Source organism: Macadamia integrifolia, chromosome 5 (genome assembly GCF_013358625.1).
Source record: "Macadamia integrifolia cultivar HAES 741 chromosome 5, SCU_Mint_v3, whole genome shotgun sequence".
NCBI lineage: Eukaryota > Viridiplantae > Streptophyta > Magnoliopsida > Proteales > Proteaceae > Macadamia > Macadamia integrifolia.
In genome coordinates, this window is record NC_056561.1 from 20,512,474 (window position 1) to 20,538,198 (window position 25,725).

A 25,725-nucleotide genomic window follows, 5' to 3' on the forward strand; every position below is an offset into this window, starting at 1 on the left:
CAACTTTATTAAACGTTTTTTAGGTTGTTTCTCCGTTTCTGAGAACAAGAAAACACAAAAATGACAGAAACGAGAAGTTGTTAAATAGTGCCTAAGATTTACACCTGAATATGGTAACCGGTAAGGTTGCCCTCCCTCCATTTCACTACCCTAAGTCTGGTGTAGGCAACATCAGCGCACGCACAGTGAGTTTTTAGTATTTTTTGACGTCATTTAGAGAGTGTTTAAAGCCAAGGTTTGTCAGGAACCTTACCAACATACGTTACTCTTTCTCCAACATTGAAAGTTGTTTTTCCGGCGTCAAGGATTTGCTCTAGAGATCAGCAATGGCTAGTGTTCTGTGACTTATATTTTAGACAGAAACATATTTTGGGCTTCTTTGGATAGGTTTTTCCAAGAGACATCCCTCAATAAATAAAGGATGTCAATGGCATTATAAGAACCTGCGAGACACCTTTGAGGGATTTTGAGGAGTTGCAGCGAGAAATCTTCTCTTTGGAGTCACCGACGTTGGAGAGTTGTAGCAGTTTCAAGAAACAAATCATATGGCCCTGTGTATCATTCTCACATACTCTCTCAAATTCCAAATCTATTTGTCTCTAGTTTTTACTATTTTAAGAAAGTATCATTGCATTCTTGTCTTCGTTGATTGAGCACTGTGGTTCTAAAAAATGGAACGGAACAATCTATATTGGCCAGATCAGAAAGGTATCGACCCAATCCTCGATCCTGACCTTGCCGATCCTATTCTACATGTATGGTTCAAGGGTAAAATCATAATAAAATCTGATTTTTAAGAAAAAAAAATAGAGGTAGATTTGTTCAATACAGTCCATTCCAAAATAGTATTGAAATGGTATGGGCATTGCCCTTCCTAAGTTTTAGAACCTTGTCGAGCACAACTTGAGTGTGCCTCAACACAGCCCGGTAAGTAAGTGCAACAACTGCCCAAATTGCTTCATAAGGAACATCTACAGTATTAAGGAGAATGACCCATGGCACTACTTAGCCACACCGTTTTCTCCATAACATCTTAAAGTTTCTTGTTACAAGAAGCATCACTACGTTGCAGTAATTTCCATTGTTGATAATTAGATGCCACTGTAATTTTACGCAAACAAATGGGATCATCATAGTTTAGCTGAAGCACCAGAAAGAGCACGAATGACAAGCTCTCTTCTCAAGATCTTCCCAGAAGGAGTTTTGGGAATTGAGTTAATGAAAGCAACTTTGCGTATCTTCTTGTATGGTGCCACCTGATGAAAAATAAAATAAAATTACAGAAATGAGATCCATGAAAATATAGGAAAATAAATTGTTGTTTGGGAAGTGGGAAGTGATTGATATAGTCTTGCCTGTTTAGCAATAAAATCCATAACTTGAGCTTCAGTAAGATTACTCCCTTGTTTTCTCACTGTATATGCCATGGGAATCTGGCCCGCTTCTTCATCTGGATACCTGTGGCACAAACACAAGAAATTTGATATAAGTTTTCATCCAGTATAAGTAGAAATAATGAATTAAAATAAAAATGGGAAAGTGTAGTTCTTCTTTTGCGTGTGGGCGAATGGCAGCGTAAGAGGAAATATCCACAAAAACATTATTTTTTCCTTTCATGGCAGGTGGGCTTCGGGTTTTCAAAAATTTAGCCCAAATCGATCGATTCAATTGGGATCAGTCCAATCCCAATTGGGACTGCTGATTTGGGATCAGTCCAATCTGAATCTTCATTAATTTATTTATTTTTTGATAGGTAGGAAGGGAAGTAGGTAATAGCCAAGAGACTCGAACTCGAGACCTCCTAGTGAACATGGAATTTTTGCACACAACTCAGCAACTGCACTGGACAGTTGTTCTCATTCAATCTGAATCAAAGCAGTTGATCAAAGGTTTAACATTATAAGATACATACGGAATCACAGCAGCATCAGCGATTTCAGGATGGGAATGGAGCAAATGTTCTAGCTCAGCTGGTGGAACCTGCAATATTTTTTGTAGATTGAATGAGATGATGACAGATACTTCTTAATAATATCAATTTAATTAATGAAAGTACCTGGTATGCTTTGTATTTGATCAATTCCTTTAACCTATCAACAATGTGAAGGAATCCATCCGAGTCAAAATAACAAAGATCTCCAGTTTTTAACCAACCCTCCTTTGGATCCAAGGTTGAAGTTGTTGCCTCATCATCTCCAACATAACCTGCATTTTTACAAGCACTACTCTCAGTTAGACAATTCATCAAACAAGTGGCAGGGTGATCAGATGATGACTTTAAAATGGTTGAAACTAAGGTTTTAAAAATTGGAATTGAATTGGAATCGGCCATGACTGGTCATGATTCTGGCTGATTCTAGGGTTTTTGTGACTCATTCTAGAATGATCCGCTAATTCAACAAGGACCGATTTAAACCCTAATTTTAATTTTTATAGCTTTGGTTAAAACTCACACTCAAATTGTCTTTTTTTCCTTTTAAATGGCAAGATCCATAAATAATTAGTAATGGAACCAAATCAGGTTCCTCTCCTCTGCAGCTAACCACCCCATCACGCATCGTCCATGGGAGGGGATCTAGACTCAATGGGACCTATGTAAAATTGTTTTGGGACATCCTCAAAAGAGAAAACATGATATCAAAACCATATATGATTGTGTAAGTGTGTATTTGTCCCCTTTGATTTTGTTTCTCCTGTTTCTGTATTTAAAAACAAAGCAACGGTTTTTGCCGTTTCTGTGCTAAAAAACGATCTTTGGAATTGCAAAAAGGTGTTTGATATTTTTGTTTCCCGAAACGTTTTCAACAGTGTAGTCAAGTTCAAGACATAAGTGAAAGCACAACGTTGTAGGAATGCAACTCACGAGTGAAGCCATGACGTTGGAGTTGTAGGTATGCTTTATGTAGGTGAGCTTCAAAAGAATGAAGGTAATTCAAAATTATGCGATTCGCACAACCAGGTTGGAATCACCGCATCTAGATAGCGAGAAGTTTCAACAATGGATTGGGGTTTGGGTAGGTCGAGTGAAGTATAGGTTTTTTAACAACTTTTGTCACTCACATTTGTTTCTAGAAACAAAAAAATAAGTCTAACTTGTTTTTTCATTCTTATTTTCAAACACAGAAATAAGCATAAAATTTCTATTTTTGTTTTTGTTTCTAAAAATAAGTGAAATAAAAATATCAAAATCAAACAATTTTTTGGGTGTTTTTTCGTTTCTGAACACCAAAAAAGGAAAAAATCATTTCTGAAAACAAAATCAAACGGCCCTAATATAACTACCTCTCTCGTGTGAGTGAGTAATAATGATCGGTCCTCTTAGCAGTTCCTTAGAGATGATGATAATAATAATAATTAAAAAATATTATACGCATCACCTTTCATGATGATTGGTCCTCGTATCCATAGCTCTCCAAGTCGGCCTGGAGGCAAGGGCTCCCCAGTTACAGGATCAACTATCTTGGCTTCTTGATTCACAACTAGTCGGCCAACAGAGCTATATTGCTTAGCCTCCTCAGGCCCTACCATCCTTGCTGCAGCGCCTGATGATTCAGTCAAACCATAGCCCTAAGACATCAAAGAATGTTGAAAGATTTGTGGTTACAAAAACAACATTAACATTGAAGAACATTTTCATATTTTTCGGAAAAAAGAAATCCACGACTCTCCTCATTAAACGCAGTTTATTAGACGATCCAATCATCCACCCACCCCTCGTAAAGTCATTTATGAAAAATTGCACTTTGACGTCATAGTGATCCCTCTCCCTTTGGTTTTTATGAAGCAAATGGTGCATGCCATTTCCAATTCTGAGTCATAGACTGAATAAAGAAAGATTCAATGGAGGTGTGCTTTGAATTCGTACCAAATTAGCTTGACGTAGGCATCCCTATTAATTAATTTTTTTTTCAAACATCCCTATTAAATTGGGTCAATAAAATTTAAAACAATCCTACGTTTGTTATGCACAAGGATTAAAGTATCGATATCGATCGTCATATCGATCGGTCAAAATTAAGATACGTATCAGAGGGTATCGTATCTGTTGCTGCCAAAAAACCCCGCTAGTTGAACCTACACAAACACAGACGACGGAGGCCCGAAACTTTGTCCGGGGTTAGTCCTCCGACGCTCAAGTCAGGGTCGGCCACACAGTTCAATAAGGGAGTAATGGTGAGGGTCTCAGAGCTTACCTCTTCCCTTCCTCTTGGCCTCCTTATATGCTTCTTCGGGGCTAGGGTTTCCTCTTGCCTTCTGGGGTCCACCTTGTGGGGAATATTCCCCACATGCAAGCGACATGACAGAGCGTGATAGAGTCTTCGTACTCCCTACCTGGCGGGCGACACGTGTCCCGGTGGGCGACGCGTGTCCTCACCCTACTGAGCCGTATGATTTGGGTATATCAAGAGCCCCCTTACTCCCGCTAGGAGTCTCTTCCTGTGGGAGTAACCAAATTTTTTGTAATTGTAATTTTTCCCTCTTTTTCCTGCCTTCGGCCTTATTCCTTCGGCTTTAGTTCTGCTTGCAACCGAGAGCTTCAGTCAGCCGATGTGAAGACCTTGGGTCAGTTCGGCTCGGCCTTGTCCGAGACACCGACCGAGGCAAGGACCTTGGGTCAGTTCGGCTCGGCCTTGTACGAGACCCCGACCGAGGTAAGCACTTTCGGTCATTTCGGCTCAGCCTTAGCTTGAGCCCCGACCGAGGCAAGGACCTTCGGTCAGTTTGGCTCGGCCTTGTCGAGACCCCGACCGAGGTAAAGACCTTAGGTCAGTTCGGCTCGGCCTTAGCTTGAGCCCCCGACCGAGGTAAGGACCTTCGGGCAGCCCGGCTCGGCCTTAGCCTGTGCACCGTCCTAGGTAAGGACCTTCGGTCGGGTCCGTTCAGCTTTTGCCGAACCCCGACCAAGGTGAGGACCTTCGGTCAGGTCCGTCGGCTTTGGCCGATCTCCCCATCCGAGGCAAGGACCTTCGGTCAGTTCGGCTCGGCCTTAGCTTGAGCCCCGACCGAGGCAAGAACCTTCGGTCAGTTCGGCTCGGCCTTAGCATGAGCCCCCGACCGAGGCAAGGACCTTCGGTCAGTTCGGCTCGGCCTTAGCCTGAGCACCGTCCGAGGTAAGCACCTTCGGTTAGTTCGGCTCGGCCTTAGCATGAGCACCGTCCGAGGTAAGGACCTTTGGTCGGGTCCGTTCAGCTTTGGTCGACCCCCGACCAAGGTGAGGACCTTCGGTCAGGTCCGTTCGGCTTTGGCCGACCCCCGACCAAGGTGAGGACCTTCGGTCAGGTCCGTCGGCTTTGCCCGAACTCCCAATCGAGGTGAGGACCTTCGGTCAAGTCCGTTCAACTTTGGCCGACCCCCGACCAAGGTAAGGACCTTCGGTCAGGTCCGTTCGGCTTTGGCCGAACTCCCCATCCGAGACAAGGACCTTCGGTCAGTTTGGCTCGGCCTTAGCATGAGCCCCCGACCGAGGTAAGCACCTTCGGTCAGTTCAGCTCGGCCTTAGCTTGAGCCCCGGCCGAGGCAAGGACCTTCGGTCAGTTCGGCTCGGGCTTTGCCTGAGCACCGTCCGAGGTAAGGACCTTTGGTCGGGTCCGTTCAGCTTTGGCCGACCCCCGACCAAGGTGAGGGCCTTTGGTCAGGTCCGTTCGGCTTTGGCCGAACTCCCAACCGAGGTAAGGACCTTTGGTCAGTTCGGCTCGGCCTTAGCTTGAGCCCCGACCGAGGCAAGGACCTTCGGTCAGTTCGGCTCGGCCTTAGCCTGAGCACCGTACGAGGTGAGCACCTTCGGTCAGTTCGGCTCGGCCTTAGCTTGAGCCCTGACCGAGGCAAGGACCTTTGGTCAGTTCGGCTCGGCCTTAGCCTGAGCACCGTCTGAGGTAAGGACCTTTGGTCGGGTCCGTTCAGCTTTGGCCGACCCCCGACCAAGGTGTGGACCTTCGGTCAGGTCCGTCGGCTTTGGCCGAACTCCCAACCGAGGTGAGGACCTTCGGTCAAGTCCGTTCGGCTTTGGCCGACCCCAGACCAAGGTGAGGACCTTCGGTCAGGTCCATTCGGCTTTGGCCGAACTCCCAACCGAGGTAGTCCTTCGGTCAGGTCTGTTTCGGCTTTGGCCGAACTCCCCATCCGAGGCAAGGACCTTCGGTCAGTTCGGCTCGGCCTTAGCATGAGTCCCCGACCGAGGCAAGGACATTCGGTCAGTTCGGCTCGGTCGTAGCCTGAGCACCGTCCGAGGTAAGCACCTTCGGTCGGGTCCGTTCAGCTTTGGCCGACCCCCGACCAAGGTGAGGACCTTCGGTCAGGTCCGTCGGCTTTGGCCGAACTCCCAACCAAGGTGAGGACCTTCGGTCAAGTCCGTTCGGCTTTGGCCGACCCCCGACCAAGGTGAGGACCTTCGGTCAGGTCCGTTCGGCTTTGGCCGAACTCCCAACCGAGGTAGTCCTTCGGTCAGGTCTGTTTCGGCTTTGGCCGAACTCCCCATCCGAGACAAGGACCTTCGGTCAGTTCGGTTTGGCCTTAGCATGAGCCCCCGACCGAGGCAAGGACCTTCGTTCAGTGCGGCTCGGCCTTAGCTTGAGCCCCCGACCGAGGCAAGGACCTTCGATCAGTTCGGCTCGGCCTTTGCCTGAGCACCGTCCGAGGTAAGGACCTTTGGTCGGGTCCGTTCAGCTTTGGCCGACCCCCGACCAAGGTGAGGACCTTTGGTCAGGTCCGTTCAGCTTTGGCCGAACTCCCAACCGAGGTAAGGACCTTCGGTCAGTTCGGCTCGGCCTTAGCCTGACCACCGTCCGAGGTCAGGACCTTCGGTCAGTTCGGCTCGGCCTTAGCTTGAGCCCCGACCGAGGCAAGGACCTTCGGTCAGTTCGGCTCGGCCTTAGCCTGAGCATCGTCCGAGGTAAGCACCTTCGTCAGTTCGGCTCGGCCTTAGCTTGAGCCCCGACCGAGGTAAGGACCTTTGGTCAGTTCGGCTCGGCCTTAGCCTGAGCACCGTCCGAGGTAAGCACCTTCGGTCAGGTCCATTCGGCTTTGGCCGACCCCCGACCAAGGTGAGGACCTTCGGTCAGGTCCGTTCGGCTTTGGCCGAACTCCCCATCCGAGACAAGGACCTTCGGTCAGTTTGGCTCGGCCTTAGCATGAGCCCCCGACCGAGGTAAGCACCTTCGGTCAGTTCAGCTCGGCCTTAGCTTGAGCCCCGGCCGAGGCAAGGACCTTCGGTCAGTTCGGCTCGGCCTTTGCCTGAGCACCGTCCGAGGTCAAGACCTTCGGTTAGGTCCGTTCGGCTTTGGCCGAACTCCCAACCGAGGTAAAGACCTTCGGTCAGGTCTGTTCGGCTTTGGCCTAACTCCCAACCGAGGTGAGGACCTTCGTCTGTATTCATTTGGCAGAGTAAAGGTCACCAAACAGGAGAGTTCTTCTTAATTGCCGTAAACCAGCTTTCATAATTTCCATGAATAAGATCCTCCAGGGTATAGGATGAGGAATTACAACTTAAAAGTGCGTAAGAGCAAAAATTACAAAATGCGAGTGTGCTTGCTACTCTTGTACGAGGCTTGGTTCTGCTCCATCGGCTTGAAGGGTTTCTTCCATCTGGATGTACTTATCGCATCGAGCTCTCAACTCGGCCAGGTTCCTCGGTGTACGCTTCGCCAAAGACCTTTTCAGCTCCTTATCCTTGACGCCTCCCAGTAGGGCTGTGAACTCCTCTTTCGGGTCCAGACCTCTGATCGTGACCTTCTCTTGTTGGAAGCGCTTTATGTAGTTTCACAGTGATTCTCCTTCATGTTGCTTGATGTTGGTCAAGTTCAACGTGGTCTTCTGAAGGGGTTGGCTACTGGAGAATCCCTTCACGAAGAAGTAGCCTAGATCGCTGAAGCTGTGGATCGACTTCATCGGTAGACGGTTGTACCATAGCCTTGCCGCTCCTCTGAATGTTAATGGTAGGGCGCGACACATAATATTTTCCGAGACTCGATGGAACTGCATGGCGACCTTGAAGCCTTCCAGATGATCGACGGGGTCCGTAGACCCGTCATAAGTGTCATACTTGGGTAGGCGAAAGCCGATCGGGAGTGGATCCCTCATGACCTCATCAGCTAGAGCCGTGTCATTAGTGAGGTCTGGCTCGTGGGTTCCTGTCTGATCTTCTACCACCTTCTTGATCTCGTCTTTCAGTTCTAGGATCATCCGCCCCAACCCCGAGTCCTCATACCTCTCATTGTCTCCTCGGCGCCGATCCCCATCTGGATCTCTGGCGGCACGCTGCGTCCTACGTCGGGGTGAGGGACTTTCCCTCACTGCTCGGTTTCAAAGGTTATGACCAGATCTTATAGATCCTGTACTGCTCCGATCCTCGTCTCGAGCCCTCTCAGGCTGGATGTGGGGGCCTGGCGGTGCTCCGTCGGTCCTCTGAGAGACAGCTTTGGAGACCTCCCTCATCGTCTCGACCATCCGGTCATACTTGTTCTGGAGGGCTTCGAATTGCTCCCTCGTCACGTATTCTTGCGCTTCGGGAGAGGGCGGAGGATCACTACCTTCGCGTACTGAATATCCGCCTGAGCGCGGGTACCTTATAGATACTTCCCGGTCGTCATTGCCCCTTTCTCGTCCTATCTCCACCGAGGGAGGAAGCCCCCCTAAAGGTTCTTCTCTAATGTCCATGTTGGACGCCGCTCTCGTCCTCTTGCGGTTGTAGGTTCTCCCCACCATTACCGTCGTTCCCACAGACGGCGCCAATCTGTTGCTGCCAAAAAACCCCGCTAGTTGAACCTACACAAACACAGACGACGGAGGCCCGGAACTTTGTCCGGGGTTAGTCCTCCGACGCTCAAGTCAGGGTCGGCCACACAGTTCAATAAGGGAGTAATGGTGAGGGTCTCAGAGCTTACCTCTTCCCTTCCTCTTGGCCTCCTTATATGCTTCTTCGGGGCTAGGGTTTCCTCTTGCCTTCTGGGGTCCACCTTGTGGGGAATATTCCCCACATGCAAGCGACGTGACAGAGCGTGATAGAGTCTTCGTACTCCCTACCTGGCGGGCGACACGTGTCCTCACCCTACTGAGCCGTATGATTTGGCTATATCAGTATCGTATCGGAGATATGCTAAAGATACACACATAAATTGATAGGGAACACATTTTTATAAATTTTTACATTAAAAAAAAAAAAAAAGTTAAAAAAAAAACTATATATAACATGTAGAATGCATAAATACTTAAGTAGATGGTATCGTATTGATAGACAAATATATTGAGTTGAAAATGTTCAAAAATGATAAGGTTTGAGTTTTTTACAGTTTTTTCTTTTCTCATTGCCATTGCCACTGTGATGAATGCCGTGAAGAGTGTTGTGGTCGGCCAATATATTTGAGTAGATCTAAGAAATAAAAAAAAAAAAATTAAACCCTCACTTTTTTGGGGAAAAAATGTGGGTTTCATTTGAAATCATGTATTTAGTAATTATAAGTTATGACATTATTTTTAAGAGTTGAATGAACTAAATTTTCTAAAAAAATATATTTTTTTTTGAGAATTTTTTTTTTTTAAATTAACTTCGGAATAAAAAAATTAAAAAAATATATTTTTTTGAGAAAAATCAAAAATTTCCATGGAAGTTGTAGAACACTTGTTTTTACATAACATAAAAAAAATCTAAACATTTTTAACCATTAAGCATGAGTAGATCTAAGAAATTTGAAAAAAATTGAAACCCTCATTTTCTCTTGAAAAAAGTTTGTAAATCCTTATAAATCCAATGATTTCATGTAATAATGATGCATAAAATGTGATTCTAAGTATGATGAACCTTAGATTTATAAAAAAACTTGAAAATCTAAGGTTAAAGTTGAAAAAAGTGAGTAAAGATTCAAGAACTTACTATTCAAATGTTTCAAATTTCAAGTTCAAGCCTTCGAGGTTCTTCTTGGACTATGTTTCTCTCCTTCTTTGAACCATTCACTTCCACAATATTTATTTCAATCTACCATTTGAGTCTCCAAAAAGGTGTGTGAATCAAAGGGGAAAAAATAAGCAAAATATAGAAAACTGTTGGTGAGAGTGTTAAGTGTTTGTTTCAAACAACAAAAAATTCACACTTAAGTAGCCGTATCGTAACGATACGATACGATACGGCTTGATACTGCACGATACCTTCGATACATACCGATACGGTACCGATACTCTAGAGAATTTTCAGATTTTCAAAAGTTCGTATCGTAGAGTATCGTACGTATCGGTACCGATACGGTACGGCATGATACGATACGTACGATATGCCGATACACAAAAAGAGGTCCAAAATTCCTCGTAGCATATCGGTATGTATCGTGCCGATGCCTACCGATACGGATATATATCGGCCAATACGGCACGATAAGCACCGATACTTAAAACCATGGTTATGCATCCCAAAAAACTACACCAAATATAGTTTTACTTTCAAAAAAGTCTACCATATATGGTTATATAGTTTATTCACTTTAATGATGATTTTCTTAGAGTTGAAATTTTCAAGAGGTGGGGGTGCTTAAACCTCTCAAAATATTGAGTTTAAGAAGATGATTGATAAATATATATATATATATATATTAAATAAATAGTGGATCGATTCAGATACATGAAATCTTGTATGCACAGTGAAGAGTCTAAGATTGTGTTTGATATGATTTGTTGAATATATACTCCATACCAAACTTAGCCTTAGTGTTTATAAAACAACTTACTATTTTATTATTAAAAATAAAAGGAATAAGCAACCTCTTAACCGGAGAGATTCAAAATTTCTAATAATTTTCACGTAAAACATTATTTGTATAAAAATATTTCACAACGAATAAAACAAGCTTTACATAACAACACATCCCCTTCATATTATCACATGAAAGCTTAAAATGGATTTTACCAAAAATAAACAATAAAATAAAATAACTAAACTGGGAAAAGGCTTAGTAACTTGACAGATTTTTCTTTGGAAAATAAAAATATAAAAATAAAGCGGCATCTGAATTCTAGAAAAAATGAATATTGACGAAAAAAAAATAAAACAGCATCTTAATTTTAATAAAACATGCATACCACATTGTCTGTCTGAGAGAGAGAGAGGGAGTCTAGATGGTTTTTTTTTTTTTTTTTTTTTGGACTTTCTATCTTATTGAGCATTGAAATGATCACATATTTCTACACACTATATTCATTCACCCAAATATGATAAGATTCGATCCTATGATGTCTTTCTTTGAACACCAACTCTTCAACCGAAGCTGCCACTACAAGAGTTAAGCTGGTGCTCATAATCTATATGAGGTGTCATGGTCCTAGAGAATGTTTGATCTCTAAACTTTGCAACAAATAAGGACCGTACAAATTGCACTAGTAAGCATCTTCTACCAAGTTTAATGTTTCCAATGAAGTAAAGAAAATGTTTTTTTCCCTTAACAGATACATGCTTGAAGCATGGTTTGAGCTATCGGTCTTAGAACCCATCGATCCAGTTTCTGGTGGATCTCATATAGGTGTAATGATACAGACTGCAAAAAAAAAAAAAAAAAAAAGAGAAGAAGAAGAAGAAAATATTTAAAACCGTTTACAGTAAAATCAGATTAGAATCAACAGTGACTGATAACGTGAACTTAAACCGTAAGTTGAAGGCATGGTTCTAAAAATCAGAATGTAGTGGTTTGTATTAGTCAGATTGAAATGGCATCGTCCTTAATTGATCCCCGATTCATATGTATAATCTAAGAGTACACTTGTAACAAAAATTGATTAAAAGAAAATAAGAATAAATCCGCATATTATCCGATTTAAACCGATATAAATCAATGTCAGAACAATATCGGCCTCGAGCCATGACCGATCCCAAGGTTTAGAACGTGGGTTGAAGGATTAAAAGAGGTGATCCCAAGAGTTGGCCACAGGAGGAAAAATTTTAGGAAGATGGGAGGATGAAACTCTAATCCTACTAGAGCTGAAAGCATCACATGACAGTCAAACTTGCCATCTTACCAAAAAAAAAAAAAAAAATCAAACTTACAAGGCAAATTTTCAATAAAATGACAGAAATATATTACAAATTCTAATTGGTTGTTTTTCTTTGAAATAAAATCATTGATCAAGATTTCGTTTTAAATGTAAATCACCACATGCTTAGGAGGTCAATGGTCAGTCTTGATTGGTTTTGATCAAGTTTAATTGATTCCTATTAATTTATAGTCTCATACTATTATTGCATGATTAAGTAATTGGACCCAGTAAAACAAGGTATGAATACATAATTCTATTCAATTTATTGATTATTAGTCCATAATTAGGTTTGTCTTTATCAAGGCTAAATGTTCTTTAAACTGGTCCATATTATATGGGGTTCTTTTTTTCTGCTAACGATGGGTATCTAGGCCTTTGGCCTGACTAGTCCCGCGGACCCATACTGACCCCACAACTACATGGATCGGGTCATATCGGGGTTGAATAAGAACTATTCAATTCTTACTAAAAGCACTAAATACCCAAAGATTAGGGATGATTAAACAACTATTAAAAAAATATGGGGAAGGATTAAAAAATTTCCTAAACAAGAAGTTTCAAATACTACAATTAAATCAACACAAATTTTATGATATAAGTCACCGCTTAATTGTTGAGAGGGGGAGAATAAGAACTATTATAAATGAGTAGAAGGCAAAACGAAAGTGTTACAAAATTATTCCAAAATTAACACATAAATTTTATAACAGAGGAGGATTAAAAAATTAACCATGTTGTGATTTGAATGAATTAAGAAGGTGGGGCAAAAAAACAAGAAGGTCGGGTTGGGGGGGGTTTCTGTCGATGGTAAGTCTTAGTTGATTCCGATTGGGTGGGGATAGAGCTACTACCTTTACATTGTGTGTTCGTTATATGAACCTGACACATTTAATAAACGATAAAGTAGGCCTTGAGTTATACCCAGTCAAACCTAATGATGTAGACATGATTTTGACACCTCAAAATCAAATCAAAAGCATTTACTTATATCAAAACCATGAAATCGTTATTTCAACCATTTGTACTATTTAAATTGATTAAGTTTTGATTTATATATAAAATAAATGGAGAGGGATAGACATGCCATTAGTTTTCTTAGAGATTGCAACTAAATCAATGAGAGGCTTGGGATGCAAGGGGCATGGGGGTCAATTCTAGAGAGAGAGAGTGGGCACCCTAGGACTAAGGGTGTCAATCGGTTTGGTTTCGATTTAAATGGTGCATATCGATTCATTTCACATTTATTTGACTAAAATCATAACCGCATCATTTACTAAACGGTTATACTTTCTGAAATCGTGACTGTTTAGTAAACGGTTTTGGTTTCCACAGTTTCTAAACGGTGTCGATTTCACGGTTTTAAATGGTTTCGGTTTCGATTTATTCCATACGGTTTGTAAAACGGTTCACAATCGATTTGTTATAACTTGCAACCATCTCTAAATTGAAGACCATAAGCTTATCAAAAAATAATTGGAAATCACAAATAAGAGATTCTATATTAATGATGGTATGTTTTAATTTGATAATCTAATGCTATTTCTTTGCATGGTCATTCTCAAACATTTAGAACTAATATCATACAGCATCCAAATCCAGCCTTCTATAGCATAAAATTTTAAAATGACAAGTGGTTCAGCCAAAACACCTCATCTATGATAACATAATAACATAGTAACATATATGGATTACAAGTTCATGATCTGAAGCCTAAACTTGAACTGAATTGCAATAAATCATACCAAAGCAAGATGGACACTTAATTTAATTGTTGATTGTTATACGGATTACTACCCCTTCTTTATTTAATTGTTATACGGATTAATTGGATCGATTTAAACGGTTTTAAATGGTTTCAATTCGGTTTGAAACCAGCGGGTTCTGCGGTTAAAATTGACTCGACCCATTTAGCTAATCGGCCTGAAACTTGAAACCATAACCGCACCATTTACTAAATAGTTTTACGATTTCAGTATAAACGGATCGATTCGATTTCAATAAATTATTTCGATTACAAATTCACATCCTTACCTAGCACCATGGCCATCCTTTTCTTGAATAGGTCACATCCTTCTGAATCTTCAACATCAGAAAAATGGGATATGTTTATATTAAATAATCATAGGAGAGGGTCCGATAGTCCTCTAGCTTTTTTAGAGCTAATAGCTCAACTAATGGAAGGGGAAAACCTTGCCGTTTAACCAAAGAAATGTCTAGAAGTAGGTGAACGCAAAAAGATTACGCTACCCCTCTTTATGTTTATTTAATAGTTTTTGATATAAAAGTGAATTTTTTGGTGCCACATTTTTCATGAAATCATTTAGGAAGCGTTGATTTTGATTTTATTTCATGAAATGATTTAATAAGTGATTGTATTTTAATTTTTACGTCACACATTGCGAATCAAATCAAGTTGTACCATTAACCAAAATCAAAACCGAAACCGAAACCGAAAAACCGCAACGTTTACCTTTCCGAAAGGAGAAAGAGAAGGGATTCCAAAGAGATGGATATATCGAATGACTGCATTACCTGTTCTATTGTCACGTTGGGAAACCGAGACACGAACCTTTCAATGGCCTCCTTCCCCAGCGGCGCTCCTCCACACCACACCACCTGGAGCGAGCTAAGATCATATTTCTTCACCACCTCCGACTTCGCCATCTCCACCAGAAGCGGTGGCGACAGTGGCATGAAATCCACCTTATACGCCTCTACCGCTCTCAGCGTCCCTTCGAAGTCGAACCTCTCCATCAGCACCATCGTCTCCGCCCAAGCCACCGCTCTCACACACATTAACAACCCGAATATAAGAAACAATGGCAAAGTAATCAGCAACACCGCCGGTGGCAGATTCTTCTCATCCGTCTCCGGCCGCGGCACGTGGAACCCTGCCAATAAAGCGATGAGGTTCCGGTGAGTCAACACCACACCCTTGACTTGACCGGTCGTCCCCGACGAATACATAATCGCTGCCGAGTCTAATTGGTCCACCCCGACTAGTTCCAATTCCGATTCCGACGTCATCATCATGGATTCAAAATCAGGCGAGTCCACGAGAACAGTGCCATGACGGAAGGAAGGGTGCTTCCCGACGGTGGCGGAGGTGGCGGAGGTGGCGAAGGCGATTACTGGTTTGCTGATCTTAATTTGGTGGGAAATCTCGGACTTTGTGCTAGTTGGGTTGGCGGGAGAGATGACGACACCAAGGGTGAGGAGAGAGAAGTAGAGGATTGGGATTTGGAGGGACGTTGGAGATAAAATGAAGGCGGTGTCACCTTTGGAGAGACCAATTTTGGTAATCAGATTACTGGAAAGGGCTTTGACCCGGCAGATGAATTGGGAGTGGGAGAAGCGGTGGCCTGTAGCAGCATCAATAAGTACGGTGGTGTTTTCCGGCGATAAGTTGGTCTTGCGAAGGAGAGACAGAGCATAAGCAGCGGCGGAGAGGGGGATTGTCTCCGGCGGAAGTTGCACCGGGGGTCTGAGGCTATAGTAGATCTTTGTCTTAGAGCAGAATCCGCTCTTCGGACCGATCGAAAGATTGGGAGTGGTAAGGTTCTCCATTTCTTCAGCGTTGATCAGGGTCTTCATCAAACTGTATTTATTGCAAAGTTTCATAATACCTCGTCCTTTACAAATGCTTGGCTTAGGCACTACGCCACTAGTGGAAGTCTTTTTTTTCTTTTTCAAAAGTCGTTAAAGGACTTTGATTCTGTCTCCCACTTATCTTTCAAACTTGCAAAGTTTGATAATACTTCGGATCCAGGAACACAGGAGCAGACTCAGATCAAGATCAAATCAATGGCAGCCTTGTCTAATCCCAAGACTGGATTACAATATCTTAAACCATGCCAAAGGGGGGGATGAGCTTCAGTCTAGGCAGTTGGCCGCTAGCGTAAGAATGTGGAGGTCACCGGTTCATCCTTTGCAGCACACCTTGAATTATATATAAAAAAAAAATATAGGAAAAATTATTTAGACTCTTCTTGTATTATGACTTAATTGTTTGACACTCCTAAAATTTGAAACTATTATTTGAAGTCCCATAAAACCTGACAGTGTTAGTATGATGTTAGTGGTTGAATAGAAAAAACCATTTTACCCTTACAATAGTAAATTACTTGAACATCCTAAAGTTTGAAACTATTACTTGAACCACCCCTGCATTTTAAGATTTCTTACAATTAGCCATTGTTTGTTAATCATTTATCATTTCGGTTGTGTTTGTTAGCCAAGAGAATAAAAGAAAAGAAATGAAAGAAAAAAGAATCTAGAAAAGAAAAGAATAGAAAATAAATGAACCGGTGAAAAAATAATAAAAAATATATGTATGTTTGGCTATCATTAGAAGAAAAGAAAATAAAAGTTTTTGTATTTTTTTATGTTTTCTTGTGTTTTTGGCAAGATTTTTTTTTTTTCAGCAAAAGTACAAAAATTTATTTTCTTGCCCACCAAACACAGTCTTAATGCTAATGTCAGGGGTTGAGAAATTCCTAAATGCCCAAACTATACTATAAGGGTAGTGAATCGATTTTAGTTTTTTAGGTTAATACCTTTAATTGGCAAGTTGGTCATTCAAACTTCACAAGTTTTAGTTGAATAACTCAGAATGGAAAAATGGTCTTTTCTATTCAACCATTAGCAGTAGACTAATCCCGTCAAGTTTCATGGGGCTTCAAGTAATAGTTTTAAACTTTAAGGGTGCCAAGCAATCTGGTAATTTTATAGGGGTGTCCAAGTATTCAATTCACTACCCTTTTGGGCATTTAGGAGTTTCCCAACCCATGATGTCATCACTAAATAGTGATTGACTAACGAACAAGGGCTAGTTGTAAAAAATCTTAAAATGCGAAGGTGGTTCAAATAATAGATTTAAACCTTAAGAGTGTTAAGCAATTGGGCCATAGTACAAGGGGTGTCTAAGTAATTTTTCCAAAAAAATACATAGTGGTACTTAGTATCGCAATAAGTGTGGCCCTGTGGTCCCTTTGCTAGCCCTTCGGTGGGTCTTGCCTAGCCTAGTGGCCTTTGAAAAAAAAAAAAAAACTTGTTTCACTAGTGGTGCTTTTGATAAAGCAAAAGAGTGGGATGTTTTGTTTCAGGACATCTTTTGACATTGCTATTGGAGTCACTAGATGACAACAACAAATGAAGCCAGAGTCTTTTTGTATTCTTGAAGGTCTAAAGTGGATGGACTATCACTGAAGTTTGGTTTTTAAATAAGGGTTACTTAACTTATTCCACAACCCACTAACGGAACCTGGCTGTAGTTTTCTTTTCATCTTTTTTTTTTTTAATATATATGTTTCTTATAGGTCTATTTCCTTTTGAGTATGTCAACTCTATTGGTATGTTAACTAGCAATAGAACTGGTGATATGAATCTTGATCGAATATGTAATGTTTAGGTTTTCTTCCTTTCTGTTATCCCAAAAAAAAAAAAAAGGGTAAAAAAGTGGGAAACTTTTTAGTCTTACATTTATTGTGGAAGAGAGTAAAGTGAGTTATATATATTATATGGATAGAGGATAGGCATGCCATTCACTTGCTGATGCTAACAATGTGTACCAATCGGTAGAGCAGAATAAAAGGGCAGACACATGATTGAACACAATGCTAGCATGCTCAGCTTTTTCCCATTTTGTTTCTTGGAATAACTCTTTATTCTCTCGTCTCCAGGAGATTCGGGGTTTATTTTCACAGAGTCGAGACAAAGTCATGGCAAGGCAAGGCAAGGCCTCAGCAGTATTTTCCGATGATGGTTGTTTGTTGTTAGATGTTGGCCAACAAGTATTCAAAGTCAGGGTTTGTCAGAAACCTTACAGGCATACATTTCTATCAGTTTCACCGACATCAACGATCTTACTTAGACCCTTGCACCTGCTAGTGTTTTGTCTCTTCTTTTAGAGACATCCTTTGGGCCTCTTTGGTTGGTTGTTTCTTAGGGGCAACTCTCCTCAATAAATAAAGGGGATCCATGACACTTTAGACGATTATTATAAGTGCTCTAAGTCTCTCTCATTCTCACATACTCTTTCAAACTCCTATTTTTGTTTTCGGCTTCAGTTTTCCACTGTTTTGCAAAAGTGCTCTTTTACTTTTGTCCTAATTGATTGAGAACAACTGGAGTGTGTTTTAATGTGACTCCATAAGTGAGTCCATCAATTACTGGAGGAGCTTGTTGGGCTTGTTCCATCTTGGGGTTGATTCACATTACATGGATTCCAATATAGGGTGTGTCTACATTCTTAAAAAGAGTCCCACCATTTTTTTTGGGTAATAGAAATTTCATTCAAATAAAAAGCATGAATAACTAAGGTTTGGAGACAAAATCATCTATAACCAAGAAGTTGAATATGACGTCTAACATGAAATCAACAGTCTCCTCGACTAGGGTTTGATTAAAACCAAAAGAATCCCTAGTGATACTGCTGTCCACACAGCTTACAAAATGATTAGGTACATGACAAATAACATCTTAATGATTCTGGTTGCAGTAGACGTATGCAATACTGTTCCTCTGAAGCGTCACTAGAATATTGGATAAGGGTTTATTCTTTGAAATGCCATGGGTATCACATCACTTTGTTATTCTATCATTCAATAAAAACCTCTTAACAAATCAAAATCAGTACACAGAGGAGCATCAATAAAAGCTTCAAGAGACCCACATGTGAAAATTCTTCCTGGCACAAGATACGTGAACTGTACATGCCAGGACACAAATGAAAAGTGCCTGTGGAAGCCATTGGTTTTCAACAATGGTGAGGAATTGCCCATGGTTGACTTTCAGTCATGGTCACCCACAATTAGAGAGAAGATGAGGAATTCAAAAGGGTTGGACTCCAAGCTAGAAGACCTGCAAATGGGATCATCATAGTTTAGCTGAAGGACCAGAAAGAGAACGATTGACGAGCTCTCTTCTCAATATCTTCCCAGAAGGAGTTTTGGGAATTGAGTTAATGAAAGCAACTTTGCGTATCTTCTTGTATGGTGCCACCTGAAGAAAAATAAAATAAAATTACAAAAATGAGATCCATGAAAATATAGGAAAATAAATTGTTGTTTTGGTTATGGGAAGTGATTGATAATCTTGCCTGTTTAGCAATAAAATCCATAACTTGAGCTTCAGTAAGATTACTCCCAGGTTTCCTCACTGTATATGCCATGGGAATCTGGCCCCCTCCTTCATCTGGATACCTGTGGCACAAAGCCACAAACACAAGAAATTTGATATAAATTTGAAGTGGAAAAGATGATGAAAATAAAAATAGTACAAAAACTTTTAGGTCAGGGTTTTAAAAATCGGATCGATTCGATGACTGGCTGAGACCAGATGCCGATTCCCCCGTATTCGGCTCGGGCTGATTTTATATGAAAAACCCTAAATGTCTGAAATATGCTAATTCTGGGGCTAATCCAAGCTTGTCGGTATCAGTCAATGATATCAAGTAGTTGAATTTTTTTTTTCCTAACAACATGTATCCAAATCTTTGGTCTGACTAGTTTCGTGGGTCCATATTAACCCCACAATCACTAGAACCGGGTCATATCGGGGTTAAATGTGAAACGTTCAACTTTCACCGAAAATAGTGAATAGCACTAAACACCTCGTTCGAGTGGCCCCAAGAAGGTAAGATGAGTTGAAATCAGAACCACACTCTTCCTGATGCGAAAATTCCTTGCCAACTCAGCTACCCTTTGGGTTTAGTTGATGAAAAAGGTATAACATTATCAGATACATACGGAATCACAGCAGCATCAGTGATTTCGGGATGGGATTGGAGCAAATGCTCTAACTCAGCTGGTGGAACCTGCAACATTTTTTGTAGAATGAATGAGATAATGACTAACCTTCAAGGTTATAGAAAGCAATGGCTATGGCACATATTTCTTAATAATATCAACTTAAACTACTAGCTACCTGGTATGCTTTGTATTTGATCAATTCCTTCAACCTATCAACAATGTAAAGGAAGCCATCCGAGTCAAAATAACAAAGATCTCCAGTTTTTAACCAACCCTCCTTTGGATCCAAGGTTGAAGCTGTTGCCTCATCATCTCCAGCATAACCTACATTTTTTTAAAGCACTCTCTTAGACTATTCATCAAACGAGGGACAGGCCGATGGTTTAAAATTGTAAATGGAACCTACACTCAAATTGTTTATTGATTTTTGATTTCTTTTTTAAATGGAAGGATCCATAAACAATTGGTAATGGAACCTACAATAAAGTTTTATAAGGATATTTACAGAAAAGATGAAAACCTGGAACCCGAATTTGGATTATACTTAGAGCAATTTTGATTCAGATCATATTGGAATTGACTGATATCAGAATGAATCAGCTCCTCATTGCTCTAATTCTAGAATTTGGACAAAGATCAACCAGAATCAAGATCGATCCTAGACAATTCTGATTCAATCCGAATTAACCCCAAATTGTCCTAACCCTAGATTTTGAACAAGGATCAGTTGTGTTGGATCGATTGAAATCAAGATCAATCTTGACCAATTCGAATTCCAAATTTTAAAACCATGACTTAATGTGATTTTTCTATTTTTATTTTTATATTATTTAATGTGCAATTTTTGTAAAATTGTTGAAGTGACATTATAACCGTCTTTTTTACCAGAACCACAAAGTGCGAGAGGATTCCCTTGGGCCTCGGGTATTAACTCAAGATAATGAAGGATTTCCATTACAAATCTCAAAATAGAGAGGCTTTGAGAAGAAAAAAAGTGGACCAGAACCACAATCAGAACTGTTGAAGCCTAGAAGGTGACAAGATACCAACATCTATAACCATTAGGACCACAAAATGGGTTCCCTCCGACACCCGAGTATTAATTTCGGGGAACAATGGATTTTCATTAGGAATCATACAATATGAAGGTTTTGAGGAGAGAGACAGATTGGATGCGACAAGATATCCACATCTTTAACTACTAACGTTGGTATTTAATTTGAGAGAATGAAGTATTTTCATTAAGAGTGAATTTTTATGGAGAAAAAATAAGCACACAGATGGCGTATGAATTTTTTACTCTCACAAAATTTAGATTCTTACTAAATTAAGGGTACTTATTAAGAAACTAAACCTTACCTTTCATGATGATTGGTCCTCGTAACCACAACTCCCCCTGTTGGCCTGGAGGCAAGGGCTCCCCAGTCACAGGATCAACTATCTTGGCTTCTAGATTCTCACCCAATCGGCCAACAGAGCCATATTGCTTTCCCTCTTCAGGCCCTACCATTCTTGCTGCACCTCCTGTTGATTCGGTCAACCCATAACCCTAAGACATCAAAATAGAAAGTTGAAATTGTTTGTTACAAAAATTACATTTAATTTGTTTTTTATATGAAGCTGGCAAAACGTTGAATAAACTCCATTTTCAACAGTGGAGTCATACACTATTACACTGGATTAAAGAAAGATTCAATTTGAGGTGCTTTGAATCCATCGAATTGTACTTTAAAAAAAAATGTTAAATATTGTTTGTGCTCTAGTGTTTATATAGTGCCTCAGTATTTTATTGAAAATGAAATAAATAAAAAATCTTTCAGCATGGGAGGAACAAATTTTCTGTACCTAACATTCAATTGGCGAATTAACAATTAGAATACCCACCACAAGTTTTTTTTTTTTTTTTTTTATTAATTATGGCTCCATTTGTTTTTATGTAAAATGATGTTTTGAGTAAATTAAATTTTTCATTCTTTGTTTGAATAAAAAAATTATTTTTTACAATGAAACAAATAAAGTCTACATAACAAAACTGCATCCCCTTATCTTCAAATGAAAATCTAATATATGGTCTGATCATATTGTCAAATCATCAATGGTCAAAAGGTTTCTTCCTTTTATTTTAACAAATATTATGAGTTAGGATTCAATCTCAAAGATCATACAAAACTGCACTAATAGCTATCTTCAACCAACTTGTATGCTCTCAACTAAGAAGAGAAAGATGCATTTTTTTTTTTTTTTTTGAAGTGTGTTTTTTCTTTTTTAACATTTCCTATACACCAACAAAGATGGCAGTTGAGGCGACATCCTAACTCAAGAAAGGGCAGCCTAGGCGGGGGGAAATTATGGGCACACGAACTCAAGTGTCAGGACATGCCATGACAGTAGATGCTTCAACAAGCTAACACCTTAACCAATTGAACTAGTTGTTGTTGATAGAAATATGTATTTGAATGATTAAAAGAAGAGATCTCAAGAACAATGTTTGGAGAAAAAATTTACGAAGACGGGAGTATGAAACGCTCATCCTACTATTGTTGAAAGCAACAAGAAGATTACTTTTCAATTGATGGGAATCTGTTACTCGTATAATCACCTGATGGTATGAGTCAACATCCAAAACTTGTCTTATTTAATTTTTACCATTACAAGAATAAAAAATAAGATATTCCAAAATAAAAATGACAAGTATTAGATGCCAACTCATTCGACTGGGTAATCATAGGAACAATTATCCTTTCTCCTTTTGAAATATAGGAAAGGCAGATTTCCTTCACCGGTATAGAATGGAAAAATGGAAATTCCATACTCTAATAGGTGATTTTTTTTTGTCTGAAATAATACCAACGAGATCCCGATTTTGTATGAATTACCACGTGGTGAAATGATTATAGTGGATATTACCTGTCCTATTTCCACATTAGGAAACCGAGACGCAAATCTTTCGGTAACCTCCTTCCCAAGCGGCGCTCCTCCGCTCCCCACCAACTGAAGCGAGCTAAGATCATACTTGTCCACCAGCTCTGACTTCGCCATCGCGACCACAAGTGGCGGCGACACCGGCATGGAACCAACCTTATAAGCCTCTATCGCTTTCAGCATCCCTTCGAAGTCAAACCTCTCCATCAACACCATCGTCTCCGCCAAAGCCACCGCCCTCACACACATAAATAGCCCGAATATATGGAACAATGGCACCGTAATCAGTACCACTGCCGGTGACGGATTCTCTTCGACCTTCTCCGTCCGCAAGGTGTTGTACCCAGCGATCAACGCAATGAGGTTCCGGTGACTCAACACCACACCCTTGACTCGTCCGGTCGTCCCCGACGAGTACAAAATCGCTGCCGGATCTAACTGTTTCACCTCCACCGGTTCCAATTCTGACCCAGACATCGTCGTCGTCGTCATCATGGATTCGAAATCAGGCGAGTCCAAGAGAACCGTGCCACGCCGGAAAGAAGGTAGCTTACCGGCGGTGGCTGACGTGGCGAAGGCAACCACTGGTTTGCTAATATCGATTTGGTTTGAAATCTCGGACTTTGTACTGGTCGGGTTGGCGGGAGAGAGGACGACGCCGAGGGAGAGGAGAGAGAAGTAGAGGATTGGGATTTGAAGAGAGGTTGGGGATAGTATGAAAGCCGTGTCGCCTCTGGAGAGACCAATTTTAGTTTGCAGATTAGCAGAAAGCGCTTTAACCCGGCGAAGAAATTGGGAATGGGAGAGACGGTAACCAGTGGCGGCATCGATGAGTAGAGTGGTGTTTTCCGGCGACAATTTGGTGTTGCGAAGTAGAGATAAGGCTTGAGCAGCAGCGGAAAGGGGGAGGGTCTCCGGTGGAAGTGGCACGGGGGTTCTGAGGCTATGGTAGATCTTTGTGTTAGAGCAGAATCCGCTCTTTGGGTCTATTGAAAGATTGCGACTGGTTTCCATCACCACTTCTTCTTCTTCTTCTTCTCTGGTCCGTAACGCAGGTCGAGTTCCAAAGTTCCAACTAAGATATAGATCTCCAGACTACACAGAATCTCCATCTTATATAGTATTAAAGAACTGATATGGTAATAATCTCCATTAATTACTGGTTTTGAAATTGGCTGTGAATAATGCGCTGATGGGTTGAGACTTCAGAGTATTGGGAATCGATTTTTTATGTCATTCTCAGTAATTAATTTAAGGCGAAATTTTGAATCTTTGACAGAAACGAGACAGAATTTGAAAACAAAAACACTACGTGAACAGGAGGAGCGTTGAAGAGAAAATGTCAGAGTTGAATTAAATAAAGAAGTTAATAAAAGGGAAAATAGTGTGAAAGTCGCTCCCGTGCCGTTTCTAATTTTACTAACCTCATAGGATCTACAAGACAGATTGCTCTCTGGTCTCTCGCAGGTCGCAGCCTTATACGAACACGAATCCTTCGGCGTCGGCAACACCTTGAAATAGGGTATTGGTTTGTAAAATCAATTAATCTTTTGTAATGCTCACGCGGCTCGGACGCTGTCAGTTGGTCGGTTAGTTTGGGTTGACCGATATTTGGGTGGATTAGTAGGTCAAACCAAAGGTGGCCCGATAAGAGTATATTTGGTTTCGGACTGATTTGGCCGGTTTTGATTCTTCATATTAGGTGTAGTCTGGTTCAATTTGGATGTGGATAATAAGTATTAACGAAAGTTTTCTTGCACTGTGGGTGTAAGAAAAGTACACACATTTAGAGTAATTAATGTTTGATTTTTCTAAAGTACGAATTCAGTAATTACTTTCTTCTTGGTTCAGATCATTCGAACACTACGTTGAACATGGTTGAAGGAAAACTGTCCCCTTAAGTATTATGGGAAAAATTTCTGGTTTTGACTTCTATCTGATTCTTTATATCAGGTTTGGTCCTTGTTTATGGTTTCAGTCGGTCGATTTTTTATTTTCCTGGTTTAATAAAGCTTAGTCCGAAGTATTCACGATAAGGCTTCAATTTGGGCTGAACCAATCGTTTTTGGTTTACCGGTTCGACCAGAAAAGTTGACACCCCTACTGGGACGAAGTGTGTTTAGTTGTTTACCAACAACACAGATGAATAGGATGGCAGGTGACCCTTATACATACTCTCTCTCTCGTTAATATGATATATTATTTTTTTATTTTTGCTGAAAAGATAAATGTGGTTCATAAAAAAATAAAAAAAATAAACAAATAAAAAAGAAAGAAATAAGATAAGATACATGTGGATGTGGTTCACTGTATTGATGAATTGATTGTCAGATTGGGCTCTTCTCCAATTAATTGGGTATTTAATTACTGATAAGGGTTGAGAAGATCTTGGACATGCATCTCAATACATGAATACATATAACCTGATCTTCCCAATCGTTCAATCACTGAATGGGACCCAATAAATTAGATAGGATCTTATTCTCTGCATAGCACCTTCTACTATGCCACATATGGGTGCATGGATCCTAACCCAAAACTTTAAATTAGGGAGAGATTCCTCACAACACTAGTATGGGAAGAAATTTGCACGACACACCAATGGCCGTATAGATAATAGTATACACATGAGTCAGAACGTGAGAAAGGGTGTAAGTGTGATGAAGTGTGTTTACCAACATCACATTAGGAGTTGCAGCTTACAAGTGGCATTCTCTCTCTCTCTTTCTATACGTGTGCTTGCTTGGGCATGTAGATACTTACCCCAAACATTTAAATTAGGGATAAAGTTCCTCAAGACACTAGTGTGGGAGGAATATGTAGGCATACCAATGGCCATATAAAGAATAGTATCGTACACAAGTGTGAGAGAGGATGTTAGTGTGGGTCTCATATCTTACTATGTGAGAAGGCACATGAGCATCAATATGTTCACAGGGTAGAGTGGCAAATTCACACCCTTAGGTTTGGGCATTGGAGCTACACTACCAAGCATTTCCTAATTAATCTCTCCTTTTGCCCACCTTTTTTTTTTTTTTTTTTT

General features: G+C 40.8%; 2 protein-coding genes across 3 annotated transcripts; both read right to left on the bottom strand.

Annotated features, from left to right (window-relative positions):
* Positions 1-817: 817 nt before the first annotated feature.
* On the bottom strand, positions 818-15,917 carry LOC122079309 (4-coumarate--CoA ligase-like 9). 2 transcript variants are annotated; one of them, XM_042645674.1, is made up of 6 exons: positions 14,542-15,917; positions 3,378-3,567; positions 2,057-2,205; positions 1,913-1,980; positions 1,380-1,458; positions 818-1,256 (listed from the first exon to the last, which is right to left on the bottom strand). In XM_042645674.1, the coding sequence occupies exons 1-6, from the start codon at positions 15,628-15,630 to the stop codon at positions 1,131-1,133; spliced, it is 1,701 nt and encodes a 566-aa protein (XP_042501608.1). In that variant the 5' UTR covers positions 15,631-15,917; the 3' UTR covers positions 818-1,130. The 2 variants fall into 2 exon arrangements, with proteins under 2 accessions (XP_042501608.1, XP_042501606.1); XM_042645672.1 differs by having other exon boundaries at positions 1,356-1,458; positions 14,542-15,915.
* Positions 15,918-18,482: 2,565 nt separating this feature from the next.
* LOC122079310 (4-coumarate--CoA ligase-like 9) lies at positions 18,483-24,139 on the bottom strand. The gene is made up of 6 exons (XM_042645675.1): positions 22,668-24,139; positions 21,120-21,309; positions 19,936-20,084; positions 19,758-19,825; positions 19,109-19,211; positions 18,483-19,011 (listed from the first exon to the last, which is right to left on the bottom strand). Exons 1-6 carry the CDS (start codon positions 23,694-23,696, stop codon positions 18,886-18,888), a joined length of 1,665 nt encoding a protein of 554 aa, XP_042501609.1. The 5' UTR covers positions 23,697-24,139; the 3' UTR covers positions 18,483-18,885.
* Positions 24,140-25,725: the final 1,586 nt, after the last annotated feature.

Excerpts from the sequence above, each read along its gene's own strand:
- LOC122079309 (XM_042645672.1), bottom strand. The coding sequence starts at position 15,630 with ATGAAACTTTGCAATAAATACAGTTTGATGAAGACCCTGATCAACGCT. Across the intron at positions 3,568-14,541 it reads CCAACGTGACAATAGAACAG|GGCTATGGTTTGACTGAATC; the intron begins GTAATGCAGTCA and ends TTGATGTCTTAG. Across the intron at positions 1,459-1,912 it reads GCTGATGCTGCTGTGATTCC|GTATCCAGATGAAGAAGCGG; the intron begins GTATGTATCTTA and ends TTTGTGCCACAG.
- LOC122079310 (XM_042645675.1), bottom strand. The coding sequence starts at position 23,696 with ATGGAAACCAGTCGCAATCTTTCAATAGACCCAAAGAGCGGATTCTGC. Across the intron at positions 19,826-19,935 it reads TCAAATACAAAGCATACCAG|GTTCCACCAGCTGAGTTAGA; the intron begins GTAGCTAGTAGT and ends AAAATGTTGCAG. Across the intron at positions 19,212-19,757 it reads ACTGATGCTGCTGTGATTCC|GTATCCAGATGAAGGAGGGG; the intron begins GTATGTATCTGA and ends TTTGTGCCACAG.